Source organism: Carlito syrichta, unplaced genomic scaffold, assembly GCF_000164805.1.
Source record: "Carlito syrichta isolate Samal-C Ts95f unplaced genomic scaffold, Tarsius_syrichta-2.0.1 Scaffold302914, whole genome shotgun sequence".
Classification (NCBI taxonomy): Eukaryota; Metazoa; Chordata; class Mammalia; order Primates; family Tarsiidae; genus Carlito; species Carlito syrichta.
Genome location: NW_007247010.1, coordinates 287,315 through 312,609, shown reverse-complemented (window position 1 = coordinate 312,609; position 25,295 = coordinate 287,315). Strand labels below are relative to the sequence as shown.

Here is a 25,295-nt window from a genome sequence, read left to right as displayed (position 1 = left end):
TCCTGGGCTTTCTGTTCTGTGTCATTCATTGATGTTTCTATTTTTTTTTTGCCAGTACAAGTTGTGCATTCTTTATTGAAAATGCTCAGAACCAGAAGTGTTTCCAATTTTTGGATTTTTAAAAAATATCATCAGTTGAACATCCCAAATTCAAAAATGTAAAATGCAAAATTTTTCAGACTTTGGATTTTTGGATTTGTACCATACAATACTATATTAACCTGTACCGTACTTTTAAAATTGCTATAACTTTGTAGTGTAGTTTGATAATCTGGTGGTGTGATGCCTCCACCTCTATTCTTTTTGCTCATGATTGCCTTAGCTGTTTGTTTATATTTTTTATTTTTATTTTTTCTGATTTTGGGTTCCACAGGTATTTTAGGATTGATTTTTTTCTATTTCTGTAAAAAAAAAAAAATAACATTGGAATTTTGGTCAGGATTGTATTGACTCTTCATTGATCTACAAGATCACTTTGGACATTTTAATAATAATTCTTCCAATCCATGATCACAGGATACTTATTCATTTATTTGTCTTATCTTCAATTTATTTCATTAGTGTTTTATAGTTTTTAGTATATGGATTTTCCACCTCTTCGGTCAAATTTATTCCTAAGTATTTTAATTTTTCTAAATTTATATTTAGGATTTGGGGTACACCTGTGTAGTCATTACATGGACATATTGTGTAGTGGTGGGGATTGGGTCTCAGTTGCCCATTACCCAAATAGTGAACATTGTGGCCCATAGGCAGTTTCTGAACTCTAACCTCCCTCTCCACCTCTTATTGGTTTCCCCACTGTCTATTATCTTCATCTTTGTATCATTTAGCTCCCACATATGCGTGAGAACATGTGGTGTTTGATTTTCTGAGTCAGTTTACTTAGGATGATGATCTCCAGCTCCATCCATGTTGCTGCAGAGGACATGATTTCATTCTTTTTTGGCTGCATAGTATTCCATGGTGTTAATGAAAATATGGCATATATATATATATACCATATTTTCATTAACCATTGATCTGTTGATGAAAATTTAGGTAAATTACACATCTTTGTGACTGTGAATTGTGCTGTGATGAACATGTAGATGCAAGTGTCTTTTTTATAGAACAACCTCTGTTCCTTAGGGTAGACATCTAATAGTGGGATTGCTGGATTCAATGGTAGATCTACTTTTAGTTCTACAAGCAACTGATGACAAAAACATACACTGGGGAAGGGACTCCCTATTCAACAAAATAAAATCCTAGAAGAAAACCAGGAAAAACTCTTATGGACATCGGCCTAGGCAAAGAATTTATGGCTAAAACCCTGAAAGAAAATGTAACTAAAGCAAAAGTAAAAAAAAGTGGGCCTTAATTAAACTATAAAGCTTCTGCACAGCAAAAGAAATAATCACCAAACAGACAAGTTACAGAATGGGAGAAGATATTTGCAAACTATACATGTGACAAAGGGCTAATGACCTGAATCTACAAAGAACTCCAACAAATCATCAAGAAAAAAGTAAATAACTCCATGAAAAAGTGGGCAAATGACATGGACAGACATCTCTTAAAAGAAGATATACAGGTGACTAACAAACATATTAAAAAATGTTCAGCAGAGGAATTCCAGTAAGATGGCAACAGCATAGATGGGACTGTGAGATTCTCTGAAAGTGAGTTCCCAAAAAGACTCTTACTTTTCTTCCCCCACCCCCTACCCCCCATCAGCTGCACCGGTCCAAGGCCTGAATGCCCTCGGTCCCACACAAGGCTGGCTATTGCAGCCTCATGACTGCTGCTCCTACATAGGTGGTTGCAGGCCCAGATGTGTGGAGATCCCAGCTCCATCCCCGGCTACAATGTCTCACCTGGCCCCAAGCTGCTGGCCGCTGCCTGTGGAGGCCCTTGGATACCGCCTTGTGGAGATCTGGGTTCCCTTGCTGGTTACACTGATCCGCCCTGCACTCAGCTGCTGCCAGCTCCCTTCCTGACTGGGTGCCCAGCCCGGTGCCTACTCCTCAGAATTCCAGCTCCCCACCCTGGGTTCTGGGCCCCTGTCCAGTCCTAGTTCAAGCCGCTGTCACCGGGAGGCTCTAGGCGCTGGCTGCTCAGAGATTCCAGATTCTTGGCTGAAGTGCCCTGTGCAGGGCCCAAAGCCACTGTCACTGCTCACCACCTGTCCTTTGGAGCTCTGGTTCCCGTTCTGGCTGAGGCACCCAGCGTGGGACCCCATGGTTGTGTAAGGGAACAGTATATCTTAAGGAAGTGTTGATCAGCTGCTCTCAGCTCCAGAAGAGGGAATTCCCAGCTCCCTCCTCCACTTCAGGCCACTGGTGGCACACCAGATCCAGCACCCAGCAAAGTAGCTGATCCCTGGTGCCTAATGTGGGAGACACACCACCACATCCCATCATAGTGGATCACCTACAGACCTGGACGAGTGGAGAGAAAGGACAGGTGGAGAGATAGGATCTGCGAAAGAGGAGCTGCCCAGCTTGGCCATTTTCCAGGCAGAGATTTGCATTGCCCCACCCATCTACAAGCATCCTCCACCTTGGTTTCTAAGGAAATGTTGCTAAACAGGAAACAAAAGGCCTTCCCTTATGCTGAATCAGATACAGGCAACTCAGCCGTGTTGCAGTCCTCTCAGGCAGCAAGCCAAGGGAACCAACCCAAGCTTGGAGTAAATCTATCTGCCTGCAATGGAAGCAAAGGGGAGAGGCTAGAAAGCAGAGTTGAAGAGACTTTAGACATTCAGGAAAGATTCCAGAGCTAGTCTGGTTTCTTATTTTGATTTTTGATTTTATTGTTTTGACTGTTTGTTTTCCTCACTTTTGTTTGCATTTTAATTTAGACTGCCTGTTTGTGTTGGGGAAAAGCACACCAAAAGGCATGATTTTGTTGGACTGTCTTTGTGTGATTACCAGTATGCTTTAGGGAATTTTGTTTGTCTGTCTGTTCTCACTCTTTTCTGGCCTTGTGTCTCTTTTTCACTCATTAGTTGGTATGTATGTCTGTATTTCCTGACTCTTCTCTCTCTCTAACTTCCTCCTGACCCCCTCTCTTCCATTATTTTCCTTTTTTGTACCTCCTTTTGTTCCTAAACCTTGCTGCACGGACAGATAGTAAGGCAGTGAGAAATGTGTTCCAGTGTGCCCATACACCTGTTGGTGGTTACTGGGATCTGCAGATAGATTGTGAATCACAGCTTCCCCCTCAATTAAACCTCAAAACTGTAAAAAGTACAGCCCCCAACCCACAGTCCAGCCTCAAAAGTGAACAAAGCCAGAAGACCCTCATAAGGAAGAACAGGAGATTGAACAAAAGAAGTAAAAGCAACCCTACCTTCCCTGAAAAATAGAATTAAAGAGGGGGAGGGAAAGGGGGAGAGAAAAAAATCTGCACAAATGAAGAAAAACCAAAAGAAAATATGGGTCTCTCCCAGACCTCTGGGAGGGCAGACACTGAGAAAACTGACTTCTCAGCAAACAATGAAGTGCCACCAGAATGACTGTTCTCAAACTACAAACCTAGATATCAAGACATTAATGGAGAGATGAAAAAGAATTGAGGAGAGACAAGAGGAAACTAGGAAGGAGTTGATAACTGAGATAACAGTAGTAAAGAATATGGTGAATGAAATAAATATCAGAAAAGCAGAATTAGCCAAGCAGAAGAAAGAATCGCAGTGCTTGAAGATCAAAATATAGAACTAACCCAAACTGTCAAAAACAGAAAAGAAGTTTAAAAAGACAGAACAAAATCTTCAAGAGATGAGCGATTACTTCAAGAGACCAAACCTAAGAGTAATTGGACTTTCTGAAACATAGAGACAGAGGCCACCTTGGAGTAAACATTTCATCAGATTATTGAAGAAAACTTCCCTCATCTCATCAGTGATGCAGAAATTCAAACATAAGAGATTCATAGAACCCCTGCAAGACAACAAATGAGAAGACCAATTCCCAGACACATAATAATTTACCTAAACAAAGTAGGTATGATAGAAAAAATCCTAAAGATAGCAAGAGAAAAAGGCCAGATCACCTACCATGGAAGAACAACTGGAATAGCAGCAGATTTATCTACAGAAACCCTGCAGGCTAGGAGAGCTTGGAGCCCTATCTTCAAAGTTCTAAAAGATAAACAATTTCAACCACGAATAGCCCACACAGCCAAGCTAAGCTTCATCAGTGAGGGAGAATTAAAATCTTTCCCAGATTTCCAATCCCTAAAAACTTATGCTGCCACCAGACCACCTCTACAAAAAACACTAAAGAAAGTACTAAACACAGAAGAAAAGAAAAAAACAACAACGTTCTTCACAAGAGTCCAGAAAAAAGAGGAAAACACACACGAACCAACACCCAAACCAAAAGAAAGACCAAAAAAAAAAAAAAACCAAGTGGAAGAACAACAACTCTATAAGAACTCTATAATAGGAACAAACTCTCACGTTTCAATAATTAGCCTGAATGTGAATGGACTGAACACACCACTGAAAAGACATAGAATGACAAAATGGATGAAATATCACCAGGCAACAATATACTGCCTTCAAGAGGCACATCTCACTAGAAAGGACATACACAGACTCAAAGTAAGAGGATGGGATACAAATTTTCCGGCGAATGGAACACAAAAGAAAGGAGGAGTCGTTATCATAATTTCAGACAAAATACCCTTTAAGCTATCAAAAATTAAAAAAGATACAGAAGGCCACTACATATTGATAAAAGGTTCACTCCATCAATAAGAAATATCTATCCTAAACATATATACACCCAACATAGGAGTGCCAACTTTCATAAAGAAGCTACTAGGAAAACTCAAAGAAGATATTGACTCTAACACTATCATAGCTGGGGACTTTAATACCCCACTCACAACCCTAGACAGATCATCAGGACAAAAAAATCAGCAGTGAGATCCGGAACCTCAGTGTGACTCGACCAAATGGACTTAATTGATACTCTGTCTGGGTGACAGAGTGAGACTCCAACTCAAAAAAAAAAAAAGAAAGGATAAACAAGATCAATGGTCCCCTAGCTAGACTGACCAAGAAAAAAAGAGAAAAAGCCCAAATAAATACAATCAGAAACACAAAAGATGAAGTCACATCTGACTCTGAAGAAGTACAAAAGATCATTAGAGACTACTATGTATACTTGTATGGAAACAAAACTTGAAAACCTTAAGACAACGAAGACTTTCTGACATCACACAACCTGCCTAGGTTGAAACAAGAAGAAATCGAGACCCTAAATAGATCAATAACAATCAAGGAAATTGACTATGTAATAAGAAAACTACCTACAAAAAAGAAGCCCTGGACCAGATGACTTTCCAGCAGAATTCCATAAGACATTTAAGGAGGAGCTGATACCAATCCTACTGAAAGCATTCCAGGCGATTGAGGAAGATGGAACCCTCCCCAAATCATTTTATGAAGCTCACATCACATTGATACCCAAGCCAGGTAAAGACAAAGAAAGAGAACTACAGGCCAATATGTTTGACGAACATAGATGCCAAAATTTTCAACAAGATCCTAAAAACCGGATTCAACAACACATCTCAAAAATCATCCATTATGACCAAGTAGGATTCATCCCTGGGAAGCAAGCCTGGTTCAACATTCACAAAACAATAAATGTAATTAAATACATCGACAGATGTCAGAACAAAAACCACATGATTATATCATTAGATGTGGAAAATTCTTTTGATAGAATCCAGCACCCCTTCTTGATAAAAACCCTCGAACATCTAGGCATACATGGAACATACCTCAAAATAGTAAAAGCCATCTACGAGAAACCCACAGCCAGCATATTCCTAAACAGACAAAAATTGGAACCATTTCCCCTGAAAACTGGAACAAGACAAAGATGCCCACTCTCTCCCCTCCTGTTCAATATAGTATTGGAAGTCCTGACTAGAGAAATCAGAAAATAGAAGGTGATAAGGGGTATCCAAATAGGAAAAGAGGAAGTCAAGTTATCTCTCTTTGCAGATGACATAATTGTGTACCTTGAAAACCCAAGAGAATCTGTCAAAAGTCTCCTTGCACTGATAAAGGACTTTGGCAAAGTCTCAGGGTATAAAATAAATGTGCAAAACACAATCGCATTTCTTTACCCCAATAATAAACAGAAACCCAAATAAAAAGCAAAAACCCATTCACAGTAGCCACAAAAAATAAATAAATAAAATACCTTGGCATCTTCCTAACCAAAGATGTGAAAGACCTTTACAATGAAAACTATAAAACACTGCTCAAAGAAATTAAAGGTGACACAAACAAGTGAAAAAATATCCCATGCTCATGGATTGGAAGAATCAATATTGTGAAGATGTCCATCTTACCTAAGGCAATCTACAGATTTAATGCAGTACCCATCAAATTACCAGCAACATTCTTCTCAGAGAAAAAACAATACATGTATTCATATGGAAACACAAACGACCAAGAATAGCCAGAGCAATCCTCAGCAAAAAAAAAAACAAAGCAGGAGGTATCACATTACCAGACTTCAAACCTTACTATAAAGCTACAATAATCAAAACAGCTTGGTATTGGTACAAGAATGGGTATATAGACCAATGGGATAGAATTGAGATTCCAGAAGCAAAACCTCAATTTTTCAACCAACTCATTTTTGAAAACGCCTCCACTACCTATCACTGGGGAGAGGATAACTTATTCAGTAAATGGTGCTGGGAAAACTGGCTGACCACATGCAGAAGATTCAAACCAGTCCCCTATATATCCCCATACACAAAAATTAACTCTAAATGGATCAGAGACCTAAATGTAAAACTTCAAAGCATAAGAACCCTAGAAAATGCAGGACACACCCTTATGGAAATTGGAACTGGCATCCAATTCCTGAACAAAACCTGAAACGCATAGGCCATAAGAGATAAGATAGACTGGTGAGAACTCATTAAACTGACAATCTTCTGCAAAGCCAAAGAAACTATCAAGAGAGCAGGGAGATGTCCTACAGACTGGGAAAAAGTCTTTTCCAACTCCACGTCTGACAAAGGCCTAACATCTTGGATCTACAAGGAACTCAAACGTGCTGAAACGAAGAAAACAAACAACCCCATTACAAAGTGGGCAAAAGATATGAACAGACACTTCTCAAAAGAAGACATACGAGCGACCAACAGACACATGAAGAAATGTTCAACCTCGCTAATCATCAAGGAGAAGCAAATTAAAACTACACTGCGATACCTAACTCCAATCAGAACAGCCATTATCAGTAACTCAAAAAATAGCAGATACTGGAGAAGTTGTGGTGAAAAGGGAACACTTTTACACTGTTGGTGGGGGTGTAAACTAGTGCAACCTCTGTGGAAAGCAGTGTGGCAATTCCTAAAAGCTCTAAATGTTGACCTCCCATATGACCTCACAATCCCCCTACTGGGAATATACCCTGAAGAACTCAAATCACTCTATAAAAAAGATACCTGCACACGTATGTTTATCACAGCATTGTTCACAATAGCAAGAACCTGTAACCAACCATGCTGTCCATTATAGGAGGACTGGATTAAAAAAATGTACATATACACAATGGAATACTATGCAAACATAAAAAGGAACAAAATCATGAATTTTGCAGCCATCTGGATGGAACTAGAGTTTATAATACTGAGTGATCTCCCACAGAAACAAAGATTTTAGTATCACATGTTCTCACTCATAAGTAGACTTTGAACATCTATCGTAATCCTATAAGAAAAGGATTGATAGTAGTGGGAAACTATGGGGGGGGCAGAGAGGGGCAGGGAGTTGGAATTAACAGTAGTCTATATCTGTCTGGGGATGGGGGGGACACCCCTTATCAACAAGGGTGCCTGAATGATGCATATTTGTATACCCAACCCTTAACTGTCCCCACAATTTTAAAATAAAAAATATGTTTAATAAAAAAATAAAAAATAAAAATAAATAAATAAATAAAAAATATTCAGCATCACTGATCATCAGGGAAATGCAGATTAAAACCACAGTGCAATACCATTTTACACCTGTCAGAATGGCCATTATTAAAAATAAAAAAACAATAGATGCTGGTGCAGATGAGAGGAAGGGGAACACTTAGACACTCTTGGTGTGAGTGTAACTTAGTACAACCTCTATGGAAAGTGGTATGAAGATTACGCAAGGCTTTTAATTTTTTGTTGCTATTGTAAATGGGATTGTTCTCTTGATTTCTTTTTCAGATTGTTTAATATTAATGTATAGATTCACTATAATTATTTTGTGTTGATTTTGTGTCCAGTAACTTTATTATATTCCTTTATTAGTTCGATTTTTTTTGGTGACATCCTTAGGGTTTTCTTTATATAAGATCATGTGATCAGCAAACAGTGACAATTTCACTTTCTTTCCTACTTTGGATGCCTTTTATTTATTTATTTTTACCTAATTGCTCTTGCTAAGACTTCCAGTACTATATTAAATAGAAGTGGCAAAAATGGACATCCTTGTCTTATTCCAGATCTTAGAGGAAAGGCTTTCAATATTTCACTGTTAAGTAATGGTAAAAATCTTTGAATTAGCTTTATTATTGTAAGATTGATGGCAATAAAAAAATCCAAGCTACCTAACAAAAAGCAATCCAATTTTTCTCTATCCTCTTGCCATCTCAATCATTTTATTTGTGTTTAAAATAATGGGATACATAAATAATAAAGTGGCTAACTATATAATCTAATGTTTTCTTTCCCGACAGTTTTTCTTACATAAAACTATGAATTGGTAATAATAGCTGGCTTAATTTAAAGCATCTTGATTATTAAGTTGAAACTATATTACATAATACATCATATAAATATGTATGATATTTAGTGTGATAATAGCAGATTTTAGAAAATACTATTTGAATATAGAATTAATCAAGTCTCATCCCCCTCTCTCATATTTTCCCCTGTGATTTGCTTAGATTGCCACTGAGGAGCCATTGAATCCCATTAAGCAATACGTAAAGGATGACAAGCTACGATATGTGGCAAATATCTTCCCTTACAAGGGTTATATATGGAATTATGGTGCCCTCCCTCAGGTAACATTTTGTTATAATGGTAAAACTTTTCTATCTTCTGACAAAATTGCCTTGTAAATCCTATGAACTACTTGAATTTAAATTGGTTCTGAGGACATGTCAGTAGGAGAGATTTGTACATTTAAAGTTTTTTTAATATGGAGTTTTATTGCACCAATAAATTTTGTTTTGAACTCTATATATGTCTATACTCAAGTTCTTGGAGTTAGGCATATAGAATGTTCATGTTTGACATTTTGAACACATTTCTTTTTCTGGTCTTAGTTATGAAAAAATTTTAAGCTAGGCTGTATCTTTATTCCTTTAAATATGATAAGTTATTCCTTTATATACATTCATATATGATAACATGAATTTTATTTAAACTTTAATAGGTGAATGTTTTAAATTGTTAACCTTTTCCCCAGATTTTATTGTAAACTGAATTAGGCAACTTTACTGGTATTATTCACTATTAAGAGTTTATAATTTTAAAGTAGAAAGTAGGGAAAAGAGCTAATTAATGGTAAGGCAGCATTCCTCTTGGAGAATGATACTTACTATTTGTTTCTCTTCCTTTCTTTTCCTTTTTGGTTTTTCTCGTGTTTTCTCATGCCTGGGAAGTGGTAACTCTTTTATATTATTCAGTGATTAAAACTCAGACTATGCTGAATCAAGTATAGGTTTTGGGGACTTAGAGAACCATCTTCCTTTATGTTTATAAAAACCATTAGACCATCCATCTATCTGCAGATTGAATATATTTTTATTTATTAATTTTAATATTTCACATGAAATTTTAAGATGCTATTAGGAAAATACCCAGAAACAGTAGTCTTGCTGTATTTAGCATGTTAAAGCAACTGCCCATGTAGAGTAAAAATTCAGGAGAAAAGAAAAAAGTGAATTATTTTCTTAGAGTCAGGGTGTTTTTGATGCAGTTAGACCACTCACATGGATACGTTCTTAGTTAAAATGGGTACCTTTGAAATGATGAGCTAAGAATGAGAATGCCTATTGAAACCATGAAAACAGGTTTTCTGACTCCCCAGTTGCCTAAATGGTTATTCTGTTTGACCCAACAGTGGAAAGTTAAAATTTTCTATTAAACTTAGGGGATACAATCTACAGGAAAGGATGGATGGATGAGAGAAAGACTGAAGAAACCATTGAATTAGAGACAGACAAAAACAGACATAAAGTAGATCAGGTAGGGGATAAACTAAAGTTCATATGTTTGTTTATTTCTTTAAACATTAACTAAGGATTTATGTGCTAGGCAGTATATTAGGTGTTAAGTATACAAAGGCAGATGAGACATAGATATAGGATCAAGGCAGCATAACAAGTTACTAAGAATGTGGGTTTGGGAAACCAATTATCACTATCTAGTTATGTGACCTTGGGCAAGATACTTTTTCTTTCTGTGCCTCACTTTTCATCTGTAAAAATGGAGAACATAAAATCTCTATTGCAAATGATTGTGCTAAGGATAAATGAATTATTGTATTAGAATATCATATAACTTATAGTAATCTATTATAATTATAATTATGACTGGTACTTTTGGTATCTTATGGTTCTTTGTCAAGTTATTTATAGTCTGATTGGGGCAATTGATAACTAAAGCACTGGGTACAATGTAGACACTATTAACTCACCTACCAATTCTGTTATCTTATTGTGGAAAGAAAATAAGCAGACCTATTGATGGGAAGGAAAGGAGGTGAGGAATGGAGTAAAATCAAAAGAAGCTTCTGTCAGTTTCTGTTTAAAGCCCTGCCAAATTTTTGTGCCCCTCTGGATGTGTTTGAATTTTTAAGATGTTCTTATCTGCAATGGTATTAGTCTATTAGTACAGAAGTTTTCTATTAATATAATAGAAATATTAATATAATAGAATTAGACTGCAGCAGTCTCTTTTTTCTATTCACTCTACATTCACTGTTACTTACCTAAGTTTCAGACTCCTTGCAACATCCAGAATATTGTAAAAACATAAATCTGCTAATAGTTTCCCCATACAAGAATACTTTAATGATCTCCTATTGCTAAAAGACATTCTCTAACATTGCTCAACTCTGTATGATATGGCCTCTGCTTACTTCTCCAACCTCATTTTGCAACACTCTTTCTCACTTCCATCCAGCACAATGACTTCTTAAGTGTTTCTAATGTCCCTCAACGTGTCCACACCAGGTCTTCACAGAACTGTTCATTCACTCAATATCTATTTATTGGGTGTCTGATATTTGCTAGGTATTCCTGTTCTAAGTACTGCAGGTAAAGTAGTGATAAAAGTGACACATATTCCTTTGGAACTTTTATTTTAGGCAGATAAGCAGGCAATAAACAAACCGCAAGTAAAACATTAGGTGGTGGTGTGTGTTGGAGAAAAATTAAGCAGGGAACAAGAGTAGGGTGAGTTAGGATTGTTGCAACTTAAGATAGGGTGATGACCTCAGTGAGGAGGTGTTATCTGAAGTGAGGGAATAAGTAGTGTGACATCTAGAGGAAAAGCAGTCCAACAAGAGACTGCAAATGTAAAGGTCCTGAGGTGGAAGTTGGCTTGAATGTTTGAATATCATAAAGGAGGCCAGTATAGCCAGAATGGAAGTGAGGGAGAGGTAAGAGATCTGCATTCTCTCTGCCATTTTTAACTAGAAAACTGTACTATCTTTTTAAGCCCAAACTGATCTTGTTGTTTGTGTGTGTGTGTGTGTGTGTGTTAGTGTGTGTGTTAGTCAGTCTTCAGAGAAAGATTGGGTTGTAATCATTGGATTACATATAAGTTAGTTATTTAATGTTGAAATCATGCTATATGCTTACGGAAAGGGATAATTCTGCCTAATTTTTTTTCCTTGTCAATGATTAGACACAGTGAGCCTATTAAAATGAAAGCTAGTCCTTGGTCCTGTTTACTTTTCTAATCTCATCTTCGATTTTTCCTCCTCCTTCTGTCCCTCACTGCCACATGCTCTGATGCACCAGGCACACTCCTGCCTCAGACCTTCACTGTCACTGTGTCCTCTCACTGGAATACTCTTTACTGGGTATGCGCATGGTGTACCTCCTTAAATATTTGTTCACAAGTCACCTTCTTTGTGATATCTGCCAAACATCCTTTAAAACTTTTAACCTTTCTTCTTGTCTCCCATTCCCCCATCCATACTTTATTTTCCCTTTTCATAATACCTACCAAATTGTAACCTGCTGTATAATTTAGTTATTTATTGTTTTTATTGTTAGTTTCTTTGAGCTAGAATGCAGACTTCATGAGGGCAAGGATTCTGTGTTTTGTTTACTTACATTGTTTCATAGCTGTGTGTGGCTATTATGTTTTGCTATTCTCCTATGATTTGTCTTGTAACAGCAGGAAATTTGTTCAGAGCTGTAACCAAACCAACTGTGCTTGGAAGAACATTTAAACAGCAGAATGTATTTAAGTAGCAGTCTCTCCACTAGCTTGTGACTCATCGGTGTGCGTTTATTATTCAGACTTTCAGCTGTCTAGACTATTAGCCTTAGTAACTTTTCCCACACTCCTAATAATGCCTTTATCAATGTTTGAGCTTTCCTGGGCAAAAATTGTCTTTGTCTTCCCCCAATTTATTCATATTACCCAGATATAGCAGGTTATTTCAATTTTATATCTTTCTCAGTGAATATTTAGAAAACTTTTCTGGGAAATACTGAAGGACTAGAGTCACTTTAAATTTAAGGGTTTTTTTGGTTTTTTTTGTTTTTGAAAACGTACATTGGGTTTTATTTGGATTCCAAAATAGTTTCAGCAGTAAAGTTCATGAACAAATTATTATTGCATTACTTGGCTATTTTTCTGAACATTTAAAAAATGTTATCTTGTTAACTCTTCATAACAACCTAGTGAAATAACAGTTTTTGTGACATATTGATGTGTTTATTTTGAACTTAATTATAAATTTACTTTATTATCTCCAACCAAATATCGTATGTACCACTTATTTGCTTTATAACTTGAGACAAGTGACTAAATCTTTCTAGGCCTGTTTGTTTATCTGTATGCTCATACCACCTACCCCACAAAGTTATTGTTAATGTTTTTAATGAATTGATCAGAGAAAAATGTTTAGCTTCATAATGAGTTCTTAATAATGTTAACTCAGTGATGATAACACTTTTGCTACTGATGTTAACTGCTAATAGTATAAACACTGGTAGAGACTCTCACTCCAGATTGAAGCTGGGAAAGCTTAAGATCTTACTTCCTTTGACTTGGTGATAGAAATCCTGATAGGATAGTCAGGAAGGAGCTCTCAAGAACTACCTGTATACACATCTTTGTACAATTCGGTGATTTTTGTATTGGTTAATGTTTATAGGTTGTAAGGTAATGATCTCAAACACCTGCACAAGGATGAGAAAAATTTGTTTTATGGATATGTGTATTCTGATTAATTTATTTTCTAAATTTTATAGTCATCTTTTATATAACACTATTTATCTTCCTGTGAGAAGCTGTAGTTTTTTGTTATGCCTTTCTTGGGTCCATGCTAAAATTTTTCTGTATAGATAGTATATATAGGTATACCCTCTTAGGTATATACTTATGAGTCAAATAGTGATTTATGTACCTATTTTTATTTAGTAAGTATTCCCAAATTGTTTGCAAAAGTATTGTAACAATTTATACTCCTTACCAGCAATATATAGGGTTCCAGGTGCCCTACATTCTTACTAATATTTGGAAATATCAGATTTTAAAGTTTTTGAAATGGTGTCTCATTGTGATTTTAATTTTTCTATCAGACTGTGTATATTTTCACAAATTTATGAGTCATTCATGTTTCCTCTTCTTTGAATTGTCTGTTCATATCTTCACCCCATTTTTGTTGGGTTATCCTTTTCCTTAGTTAGTTGCAGAAGTTATTTCTAAATTCTGAATGCAATCATTTATAATTTTTGTGAAAAAAAATTAAGATTTTGAACTTCCACTTCTTGGTATTTCTTCTCTAGCCTTTTGCTTTTCTAGTTGTCTCTTTGCCTAGTCATATACCTAAAACTCCAGAAGAGGGTATGTCCAAAGTTTTAAATTTGTCAAGATTTTCTTTTCTGTTGAGACTACACTATACTTTCAAGTTAAATTAGAGGCCATTTAGTGTATATCTCTTTTTGTAGTAAAAACTGAGACCTGATTAGATTTAAAGTATTAAAGGCAAGGGTGGAAATAGAAAGAGTCAGTCTTGTATTTTTGCTCATAAGGACAATTGTGAAGAATGTGCCCTAATCTTAATATTGTAGAGCTTAAAAATTTGCATTTGTGTACTTAATTCCCCAACAGAAACAGAAGTAACTATAAATTGATAGGTATGTTGAAAGTAGAGTTCTGAGGGTAATATAGACAAATCAACCAATAGAAACACCCACTAAAGCCAAATTGAATACAAATATGTTAAAACAGGTTTTGTCTCAGTATAAGGAAGAACTTTAAAAAGTAACATTGATCAAAATGGACTAAATTAGCTTATGGATCTGTGAGCTTCCTGCTCACTGGTAGTATTCATACAGATTGAATAAGCACTAACAATCTTAAAATGTTAGGGCTAAGATATATCTAAAAATTGTCTTATTTAAGCCATGTCTTTTTTTTTTTTTTTTGAGTTGGAGTCTCACTCTGTCGCCCAGACTGGAGTGCAGTGGCCACTCCTGGCCACCGCAGCCTCGAACTGCTGGGCTCCGGCGATCCTTCCTTCTCAGCCTTCCGAGTAGCTGGAACTACAGGCGTGCGCTACCACACCCGGCTAGTTTTTTTTTATTTATAGTGGAGATGAGGTCTCGCCAAGTTGCCCAGGCGGGTCTCGAACCCGCGGGCTCAGGCAATCCACTCACCTCGGCCTCCCAAAGTGCTGGGATTACAGGCTGAGCCACCGAGCCCGGCCAAGCCATCTCTTTTATACCTGAGGAAACTGAGATCTGGATCTTTATCCAAGGTAGTGTGTGACTGAGGAAGTTCTAGAATTTAGATGTCTTCCTTTAGGCCATTGTGACTTTTATCATCTCACATTTGTTCTCTTTGGGAGTAGGAGTGGGAATATGGGACGTTTAAGAGAGATTCTTGCATTAAGAAGGGTGAACCTTTCAGATATGTTCTGATTCTGCACCTAGGTTATTTAGTCCAATTATATCGTGGTCCCATCTCGGTTTCCCAGCACATTCATTACTTTTATAACATTAGTTACAAATGCCATACTATTAACATGACATTCTCCAGGGTATTGACTATGTCCTTTTCATCTCTGTTCCTGGCCCAAAATAGATACTCAATTAATATTTTATTTTATGAGTGAATGCTTGGTAATAGCAAAAAAAGAAGCAGTGATGGGAAGCCTAGGAAAGAACAGAACCTCTGTAGAAAAACATTCTTCAGAGATTCTGTGAGTAAGAGAAGGTATTTTTAAAAGCAGAACCATGAAATAGAATGAGATTATATCTGAAAGTAATTGCCAGTCAATTGCTATAGTTATCACAATTTGGAAATAAAAAATAATGATTAATAGCATGAATTCTATCCCATTCTGCCATTTAGAAACTGTGAGTTTAGACAATTTAAACTGTGTGCTTCAATTTACTTATCTGTAAAATGGGGTTATGGGACATTTCTCATGTGGTTGATATATGTATATGTGTGTATGTTGTGTGTGTATATCACTTAAAAAGTGTCTGACATCTATAATCAAGATGTAAGGCTAACAATTATGGTTATTTATTTATTTATTTATTTTGAGTTGGAGTCTCACTCTGTCACTCAGACTGGAGTGCAGTGGCCGCTCCTGGCCACCGCAGCCTTGACCTGCTGGGCTCCAGTGATCCTTCCGCCTCAGCCTTCTAAGTAGCTGGAACTACAGGCGCACGCTACCATGCCTGGCTAATTTTTTATTTTTATTGTAAAGATGAGGTCTCGCCAATTTGCCCAGGTCTCGAACCCGCAGGCTTAGGCAATCCACCTCCCAAAGGTGCGGGATTATAGGCTGAGCCACCAAGCCCGGCTAATTATGGTTATTTTTATATTTTCTTAGTAGTATTAGTATTTGGGGTAGTGAAATATTTTGAACTTTGTTTATTGATGTTTTTAAAGGTGAGGTTGGGACAGTTTATTTCTGAATATAATGTAATTAGAACTAGAAGGAAAATATTAGAGTTTATCTAGAGTTTAGGTATAAATAAGAATTCATTTTTAATTATCTATATAAAATTAGAGAAAATAAACTTGGGTAATCTGAAATCCTAGATAATAGTGATAAACGAATCTTTAGATGACATGGTCTCTATATCCCTTATAATGTAAAATTAAAGCAGATTAGGGAATTTCTACAGTCCTATTTAGAATCAGGCATATTTGAGGCTTTTTGGGAAGGGTGGTACCTAAGAGATATTTAAACTTGCTAGCAAATTTCTATTATGCTATTCCTTTATGAAAATGCCAATGTATACATTTTGTAACTAATGGGGTATAATATTGCCAGTAAACTAAAGAACTGACACCTTTTCATGTTTTTGTCAAGGTCTTGAGATTTGGTCATAAAGATAGAGGATTTTTAAATGGATTGAAATCAGACAAAATAGTTTTTTCTTTTCTTTACTAGATATCGTCTTTTTAAAATTTTATTTTATGAAGGGAAACCCAGGTTTCTTTTTGGTACAATTCATTTAAAAAAATAGGAAGTTTAGATCCCCGTGATGCTACCATGTCAAAGGAAGCAATGAATGACAAAAGCTAGAGTTCAGGTAGTCAGTGGAAACATACGAACAAGGGTAGAGAAGATGGTAACATCTACTGAAACTCTAAACATGAATATGAATTTGGTCACTGACTAAACTTGGAAGACAAGTATGTCTGGAAATACCACCCACTTTCTGATGTGATTATACAGACAAATGAGAAATAGAGGGAGGAAATACTATAAATTTGTATTAAGTATTGTGATGCTTGGAGACATCCTGGCATACTGACCTTGATTTTAAGTAATTTCTGAGATTTTTTTTTCTTTGGATTATTGCTACCTGTGAAACTTCATGATCATGTGGAAAGATTAAGATACATTACAGTGTTAACTTATATTTCTGTCTTTTTTCTCTTTAGACTTGGGAAGATCCTAATCAAAAAGATAAGAGCACAGACTGCTGTGGAGATAATGATCCTATTGATGTTTGTGAAATAGGCTCAAAGGTTTGTTTCATACACAGTGTTAATTTTAACATGTGTCTTGGTTCATTAATGCCATAAAATTTCATTTCAGCCTCCAGTTCTTCAAATCTTCAAAGTTTGAGCCCATTGTCTTCTCTGATATTGTCTCTTCTTATATTTTCCCTTCCTTCTCTTAAATTAGGGGTTGGTAAATTACAACCCTGCAGCAAGTCAAATCCTGCCTACTACCTGTTTTCATAAATAACACAGCTATGTCCATCTGTATACATATTGTCTATGGCTGCTTTTATGCCACAGTGGCAGAGATGAGGAGTTGTAGTAGAGATTGTGTGGTCTGCACAGCCTAAAATATTTACCATTGGACCCTTTTTTAGAAAATGTGGAGGCCAAGGCGAAAGGTTGCCTGAACCCTGGGGTTCGAGACCTGCCTGGGCAACTTGGTGAGACCTCGTCTCTACAATAAAATCACAAAAACTAGCAGGGCATGGTGGCGCTCATCTGTAGTTCCAGCTACTCAGAAGACTGAGGCCGAGGGATCTCCTAAGCCCAGCAGGTTGAGGCTGTGGTGGCTGTGAGTATGCCATTACACTCCAGCCTGGGTGACAAAAGCGAGGCGCCAACTCAAAAAAAAAAAAAAGAAAAAAGCAAATGTTTGCTAAGTCCTTTCTTCAGCTTCCTAGCTCATTACTCATTTAGAAACTTCACTACTCATGAAAGTCAGCTGGTACTTTTTCTTTGTACCTGCTTCTAGGTTGCCAAGAACTAGCAGGGAAAAACAAAACCCACAATCTCATAGATTGATGCTTCCATTATGTTTTTGGTCAGTTCTCATTTCTGTTTTCTACTGCATTTATTACTAATGCTTCTTGTTCTATGTAGACAGTTAGTTATTCCTACTTTGTTTTCACTCCTAGCAGAAATCTCATCTTTAGCTTTGTAGAGCTCAGACAAACCAGCAGATAAGAACTACAGATAAGAACTACCTTTCCTTTCCCCTGAGACTTATAAACTATCTATGCCTGCAAACTTTGTTTCTTCTCCTCCTTCTGGTACTGTGAGAGTTGTTTTTTTAATCCAAGGCGCGAGATGTCATCTGTGTTATAGATCAGATCCTCTCCCTTCTCACCTCTTGAGTGACCGTATTTTCTTTTTTCTTTTTTTTTTTTTTTGAGTTGGAGTCTCTGTTGCCCAGACTGGAGTGCAGTGGCCGCTCCCGGCCACCGCAGCCTCGACCTGGGCTGGGCTCCGGTGATCCTTCCGCCTCAGCCTTCCAAGTAGTCGGAATTACAGGCATGCGCTATCACACCTGGCTGATTTTTTGATTTATTGTAGAGATGAGGTCTCGCTGCCCAGGCGGGTCTCGAACCCGCGGGCTCAGGCAATCCATTTACCTCAGGCTCCCAAAGGCGTGGGATTACAGGCTGAGCCACCAAGCCCGGCTGTGACTGTATTTTCTTACCACTTATTTCCTGTATTAAGAACACCCTCCTATTTTATTGGCTTTCTCCCATATGCTACCTCTTTTTCTCCTCTTTACATGACGACTTGTAAAGAGTTTCAACACTCACCTCCATTTCCTACTTCCATTTAACCTTCACTCCACTGCAAAGCTGTTTCCATCTCCCCCATTATGTCCATGAAACTGTTCTCACTAAGGTCACTGGTAGCTTTCTTTTAGTCAGAACCAACAGTCTTGTTTTACAATCTTTGTCTAACTGGAATTTACCTTAGCATTTTATGTTGTTAACCTTGTCTTCCTTCTTGAGTCAAAGTCAAGTCTTTGCTTGCTTTGGTTATATCATAAGGTCTTGGATTTTCTCTAATTGTCTCGTTTTGTTTCCTTTTCCTTTTCCCTTTTCCTTTCCTTTCCTTTCCTTCCTTTTTTGCAAACTATGTTTCTTCTGCCCTCTCCTTAAATATTGACTAGCTTGAGAGTTATGCCTTATCCAATTCCTGTTGTTTTTTATTTTTTAATTTTTAGTTTTTAATATGTAGGGGTACAATTCAGGGTTAGGTATACAAATGTTCATTATACAGGCACCCTTATTGATGAGATGTGTCCCCTCCTCCTCTGGCACTTGACATAGAGCAACTGTCTTGATGATCCAATCCCATGGATTCATGGTTTTGCTCTCAAATTGATAGGTTCAGTTCAGACCCATACTCAACTGCCTACATCTATACTTGAATGTCTGCCAGGCATCTTAAACTCATCATGTTCAAAACTAAATTATTTTCTTCTCTCCAACTTACTCCTCTCTTAATATTTTCAGTCTCAGTGAATGACATCTCTTTTCCTTCCTTCCTATCCTCAGATTCTTGTGCCAGAAACTGAGGGATCATTCTTTACTTCTCCTCATTCAATTAATCATGAAATATAGACTTTGTTCTAAATAGCCCTTAAATCTATTTAGTACCATTCTCACTGCTGCAGCTTTTTCTAGTCCACTTGAATTATGTCTCACTTGAATTATTCTTGCAACTAACCCATTTCCTTGCTGAGTCTTATTTTCCTAGTATAGCTTATTCTAAACTCTTTTCTTGCTTTACTCTTTTTTAGTACCTGGACTCTACCTCTTTTTTCTGGCTTCTCCTTGCTACTCCTTGTTTGCATAAACCCTCCAGCTGTATTGGTCTTCCTTCTTTTCCTATAGTGCATCTTCCTAGAGTGTTCTTGCTCATGGCCTTCACACAAGGTATTCCTTCTATGTAGAATGTAGTATTCTTCCCTCTTCACTTTATTTTACTTCCTTCTTTTCACTTTTATGTCCCCTGCTCCTCTTCAGATCTCAGCTAACATATCAGTTCCTCTTTGAAATCTTCCTTAACTTCCATAGACTAAGATAATCACCATTTGTTATGTGCTTCCATAGTACTAGCTGTGCTTTTTTGTTTAATTTTCTTCTCTATGAAGTGACAGTAGGCTTTATGAAAACAGGACTCACCATTGTATGTATTACTAATGTTTAACTCAGTGCCTGGCGCACAGCATATGCTTAATTTAAGGGATACCAACTTGAATTATATAGACTTCTAGTTTAGGATGACTCACTATCTGAAAACTCATATTAGCACTTTCAGACTTTTGGATATTATGTAGTAAGTAGCTACCTCTGATTCATTGTCAGTTTATTTACTATATTATTTTTTTGTTGTTGTTGTCCTCTATTTTCTGTTTCCCACCCTTCCTTACTTTGCTTTCTCATTTCTTCTCTTCTTCATCTTCTTAGTCTTTCTGTTTCTGCCTTTGCAGTTTCTCTTTCTGTTTTACTACCTCTCTGTTTCTTTTTTCTACTCTTCTTCTCCCCATTCTCTGTCTCCTCTTTTCTTTCTCCTTTCCTCTTACTCCTTTCCTACAGGTAAGAGATCCCCATTCCATCTCCTATTTCTAGTTTTATACACACATCGGTTAGAATTTGTCTCTGTGTGTGACTCTGTAATACCTATATCTCTCTAGCAGAAATATGACCAAATTGTAGTATTATTTTTTCAAATTTAAGGGATAATTTGGAAAGTTTTTTGTTTTTTTTTTACATTTTCTTTCCTGAGGAATAGCAAAGTATGTATAAAATAAATAGATCAGAAAGAAAAGTAATGTAAATATTTTAATGTGTACCTCCTCTCTTCCAAATACTATGGAAGGTACTTTAGTCACTTCCCCATATCTTATTTCATGATATGTAAGAGTCACCAAATGAAATGACATTACATTGATGGAAAGATTATATATTTGAAAATGCTTATTCTGAGGATGGAGTTTCTAGAGTAGTTCAGTTCATATTTAGCACAGGTTATTGAGTCAATTTAAACCATTAGGCAGGTATTTAGTATAAGTGAAAAGATTAAATGGAAGTATTTTACTTTTGCTCATTGAAAATTTGTCCGTGAGCCTGTAATTAATGAGATTGCTATAACTGGAGAAATGCTGTGAAAATGTATGTTCCTGATAAATTCATTTGGCTTAGTAACATTAATTTGTTACTGACAGAACAAAGGGATAACTCTAAGACAATTCGATAAATGGGTTTTTAAATAAACCTATCAAAGTCACTAAATATGAAGAATAAAATCGAAGATTTTACATATAAGTGATTTTTAATATGACATATAATTGAAAGCATGTTTCACATTTTACATTGAAAACTTGGTACAAGCCGGGCTCAGTGGCTCAGCCTGTAATCCCGCGCCTTTGGGAGGCTGAGGTGAGTGGATTGCCTGAGCCCGCGGGTTCGAGACCTGCCTGGGCAGCGAGACCTCATCTGTACAATAAATCAAAAAATCAGCCGGGCATGGTAGCGCATACCTGTAATTCCGGCTACTTGGAAGGCTGAGGTGGAAGGATCGCCGGAGCCCAGCAGGTCGAGGCTGCAGTGGCCAGGAGTGGCCACTGCACTCCATTCTGGGCGACAGAGTGAGACTCCAACTCAAAAAAAAAAAAAAAAAGAAAACTTGGTACATAGTAGATGTTTAGTACATAATTACTAAAAAATATATCAACTAATTGTTATTTTGTGTAAATATAGTGTTAATTATAAATGGTGAAATGAGTATACTCTGGTTTAATGTAGACCATTATATTGTGAAGTATAGGATAAATTCTTATGGACCAAGAGCAAGGAAGATATCCTAGAATGATGAAATTATTAGAAGTCATACAAAAGAAAAAATAAATTTATAGGCATTGCAGTTGCCAATAGATAATCATGCTACTATTTAAATCCAGTAATGATTAAAATGCTAATGTTTTGTCTTCTATGGGAACAAATTTTTTATTTTTGCCTAGTTTTTTTTTTTATCTTTGACCTGAATTCCTTCAATTTTGTAGGATTTTGTTTCAATATTATTAATTGTACAAGAAAATTATCGTTATATTAATGGAAACAAAATCAAGGACAGACTTTACAATCCTGCTACCTCAGCAAATCATACTTGTTAGGTCAAAATCCCAACGAGGCCATCAAAATGTTAGGTCAGACTATCGGAGTCTGTAATACGGTGCCATACAAAAGATTAAAGAATTGCGTGGAAGTTAAATTGGAAAATATAGCTTATTTATAAAGTAAATTAGAGAGAAAGATAGAGAAAGGAGATTCACCTCCCCAAGGTAGGGGAGTGGGTCAAAGCTAGGAAAACATGGAGACCATAACTCAAAGAGCCACGTGGCCAGACGAGAGTTTAGAAAAGCAATGGCGAATGGCTGCTTGAGGTTGAATGCTTTTAAACCTTGCCTTTGGTTGGGGCAGGTCATTAAGGTGATTGTGTGGTGGTCTTTTTCATGTCATCACAAAGGGGATAGGTAAGCATAGGTACTGGTACTGATTTCAGGTAATGGACAGCAGGCAGATGGGTGGGTTAGTCACATGACTGCTGCCATGTTGGTGGGTTCTGTGTCCTGAAGGTCATCAAGGGATGATTAGGTTAACTTGTTTCTTATGCAAGTACTTGGAATAAAAAAGCAATTAGTACAACACAAGCTGGAGAGGGATTGTAAAACAATTATCAATAGCTACCTCTAAGAAACCAGTTCTATCCATGGCTAGTGATTAGAGGGTGAATTAAAGTGAACTACTAGAAAAACAGGACAGAACTAGGAAGTGTTAAAATGACTGCTCATTGGGTATATCAACTTAATCTTGGTCATTTCAATACTGTTTTTTTAACTTTTCATGTTTTCTTCCTTTTGGTACATGTATAAGTATTTCTATTTTGTTGAGCATTTTTCCAGTTTATTTTTGTTATAGAGTTGATGTAGTTAAAAGTTTTTTTTTTAATATATCTTTTAATTCCTAATTTCTTTTGGAAAAACTGAACCCAAAGGTGTCTTCCCTAATCCCTGGAGTCCGTGCATATGGTGAGACAACACTCCCTTGATTATGATACGTAATTTTAACACTGATTACAGTGTTCTAAAGTAGGGAGATTATACTGTATAATCCCTATAGACCCATTGTCATTACATGAGCTCTTAAAAGCAAGGAGACTTCCCTGGCTAGTGGCAAAAGAGGAAGTCAGGTTTATATAGAAAGTACTAATACACCATTGCTGATCTGAAGATGGAGGAAGGAGGGAAGTGAGAAGGAATGCAGATGACTTCTGATTGCAGAGAGCAGTCCCTGTTGACATCTGGCAAGTAAATGGAGACCTTAGTCATACAACTATAAGGAACTGAATTTAGTGATTTCTTTCTTAGAACCTTCAGGTCAGAGCTCAGCTTGGGCAACACCTTGATTTTAACTTTTTGAGACCTTAAGCAGAGAATCTAGACATGCTGTGCCTGGACTCTCTATTCATGGAAACTGAGATAATATACACTGTCCTAAGCCTCTATGTTTGTAATCATTTGTTATATAACAATAGGCACCTAATTCACAGGATAACAGGCATTAAACAGTTTTATTTTCTTGTGTTGATTGGTTTCAGTTGAAGTTTTGCCTCATACAAATTCTGCATAAGCATAGAACTTTTGTTTTAGGCCATTGTTATGTTCTGCCCATTCCAGGCTCCTGGGAGTCAGCAGTTGGTAAGTGTGAGCTGATAAGAACGTGTAGAACCCAGAGAGAAAAAAATTAATATCTGTAGAAGACCTGTTATGCTCTAATTCATGTGTCTATTATTCCTTTACTATTTATTTTAACCCTTTGGAGAATAAATGATATGCTCTCCATTTTACTTTTGAGAAACTAAAGCCTAAAATATTGTGTAAAATAGTTTGCCTAAGGTTAACTCTAGGAATGGTGGAGGACTCCACATATTTGTGGCTTAAAAATCTTATCTTTTGAAATCTTTCCACCATAGCTAGAAAAGTCTATGCTAACTTTATTCTGATTCTACCTAAAACCTTTAAGGCATACCTATGCTCTTGTTTCAGAATCTCAGCTCATTTTTTAAACATGGTGAACTGTGTGATTCCCAAAGAATTAGTAGCAAAATCTGCTATGTACATTAATTTTGTTGGAAGGGCAGATTGACAATTTTAGAACAAAGCTCAAATATAGGTTTCATCTTACAGTCAGAGCAGTTGGTTTCTTTAGTTAATGGGGTCTGAAATAGTATTTTCCAAATATGAAGTAAATATATGATCACCATCTAAAGAATAGGTATTTGTTTGGGGTATGTGCCTTTCTTTTGTTCCTGGGTATGAGAAGAGTGCTGAAATCAGCTGTAAGGACCATAGTGGTAGAAAGTCTTTTTAACATCCCTTTTTTTTTCAATTTCTTTTTTTAACATATATATTTTTTATTTTAAAATTGTGGGGTACAATTCAGGGTCAGGTATGCAAATATTCATTATGCAGATACCCTTGTTGATGAGGTGTGCCCTCCCTTCCCCAAGCAGATTCCCACTACTGCCAGTCCCCCCCCACCCCCCTCCCATAGTTTTCCGCTACTGTCAATCCTTTTCTTATAGTATTATGATAGTTGTTCAAGGTCCACTTATGAGTGAGAACATGTGATACTCAGTTATTTGTTTCTGTGAAAGATCACTCAGTATTGTAGACTCTAAGTCTATCCAGGTTGCTGTGAAATTCATGATTTTGTTCTTCTTTATGGCTGCATAATATTCCATTGTGTATATATACCACATTTGTTTTATCCAGTCCTCTTTTGATGGGCAGCATGGTTGGTTCCATGTTCTTGCTATCGTGAACAATGCTGTGATGAGCATACATGTGCAGGTATCTTTAATTTTATACAGTGATTTGAGTTCTTCCAGGTATATTCCCAGTAGGGGGATTACGTGGTCATATGGAAGGTCAGGGATACAGCCCACAGACTGGGAAAAAATATTTGCCAACTGTGTCTGACAAAGGCCTAACATCTAGTATCTATAAGGAACTCAAATGTGCTGAAAAGAAAAAAACAAACAGCCCCATTACAAAGTGGGAAAAGATATGAATAGACAGTTCTCAAAAGAAGATGTATGAGTAGCCAACAGATACATGAAAAAATGTTCAGCCTCACTAGTCATCAAAAAAATGCAAATAAAAACTACACTGAGATACCACCTAACTCTAGTCAGAGTGGCCATCATCAATAACTCAAAAAATAACAGATGCT

General features: G+C 36.8%; 1 protein-coding gene across 2 annotated transcripts in view; it reads left to right on the top strand.

The window, feature by feature from the left end:
- PPA2 (pyrophosphatase (inorganic) 2) overlaps positions 1-25,295 on the top strand; it is a 117,593-nt gene that overhangs the window by 24,065 nt on the left and 68,233 nt on the right. The window contains exons 5-6 of one of the 2 annotated variants that reach the window (XM_008057260.1): positions 8,955-9,074; positions 17,173-17,259. In XM_008057260.1, the coding sequence (XP_008055451.1) occupies positions 8,955-9,074; positions 17,173-17,259 (207 nt within the window). The remainder of the gene's footprint in view (positions 1-8,954; positions 9,075-17,172; positions 17,260-25,295) is intronic. The other variant, XM_021711921.1, reaches the window with a different exon arrangement.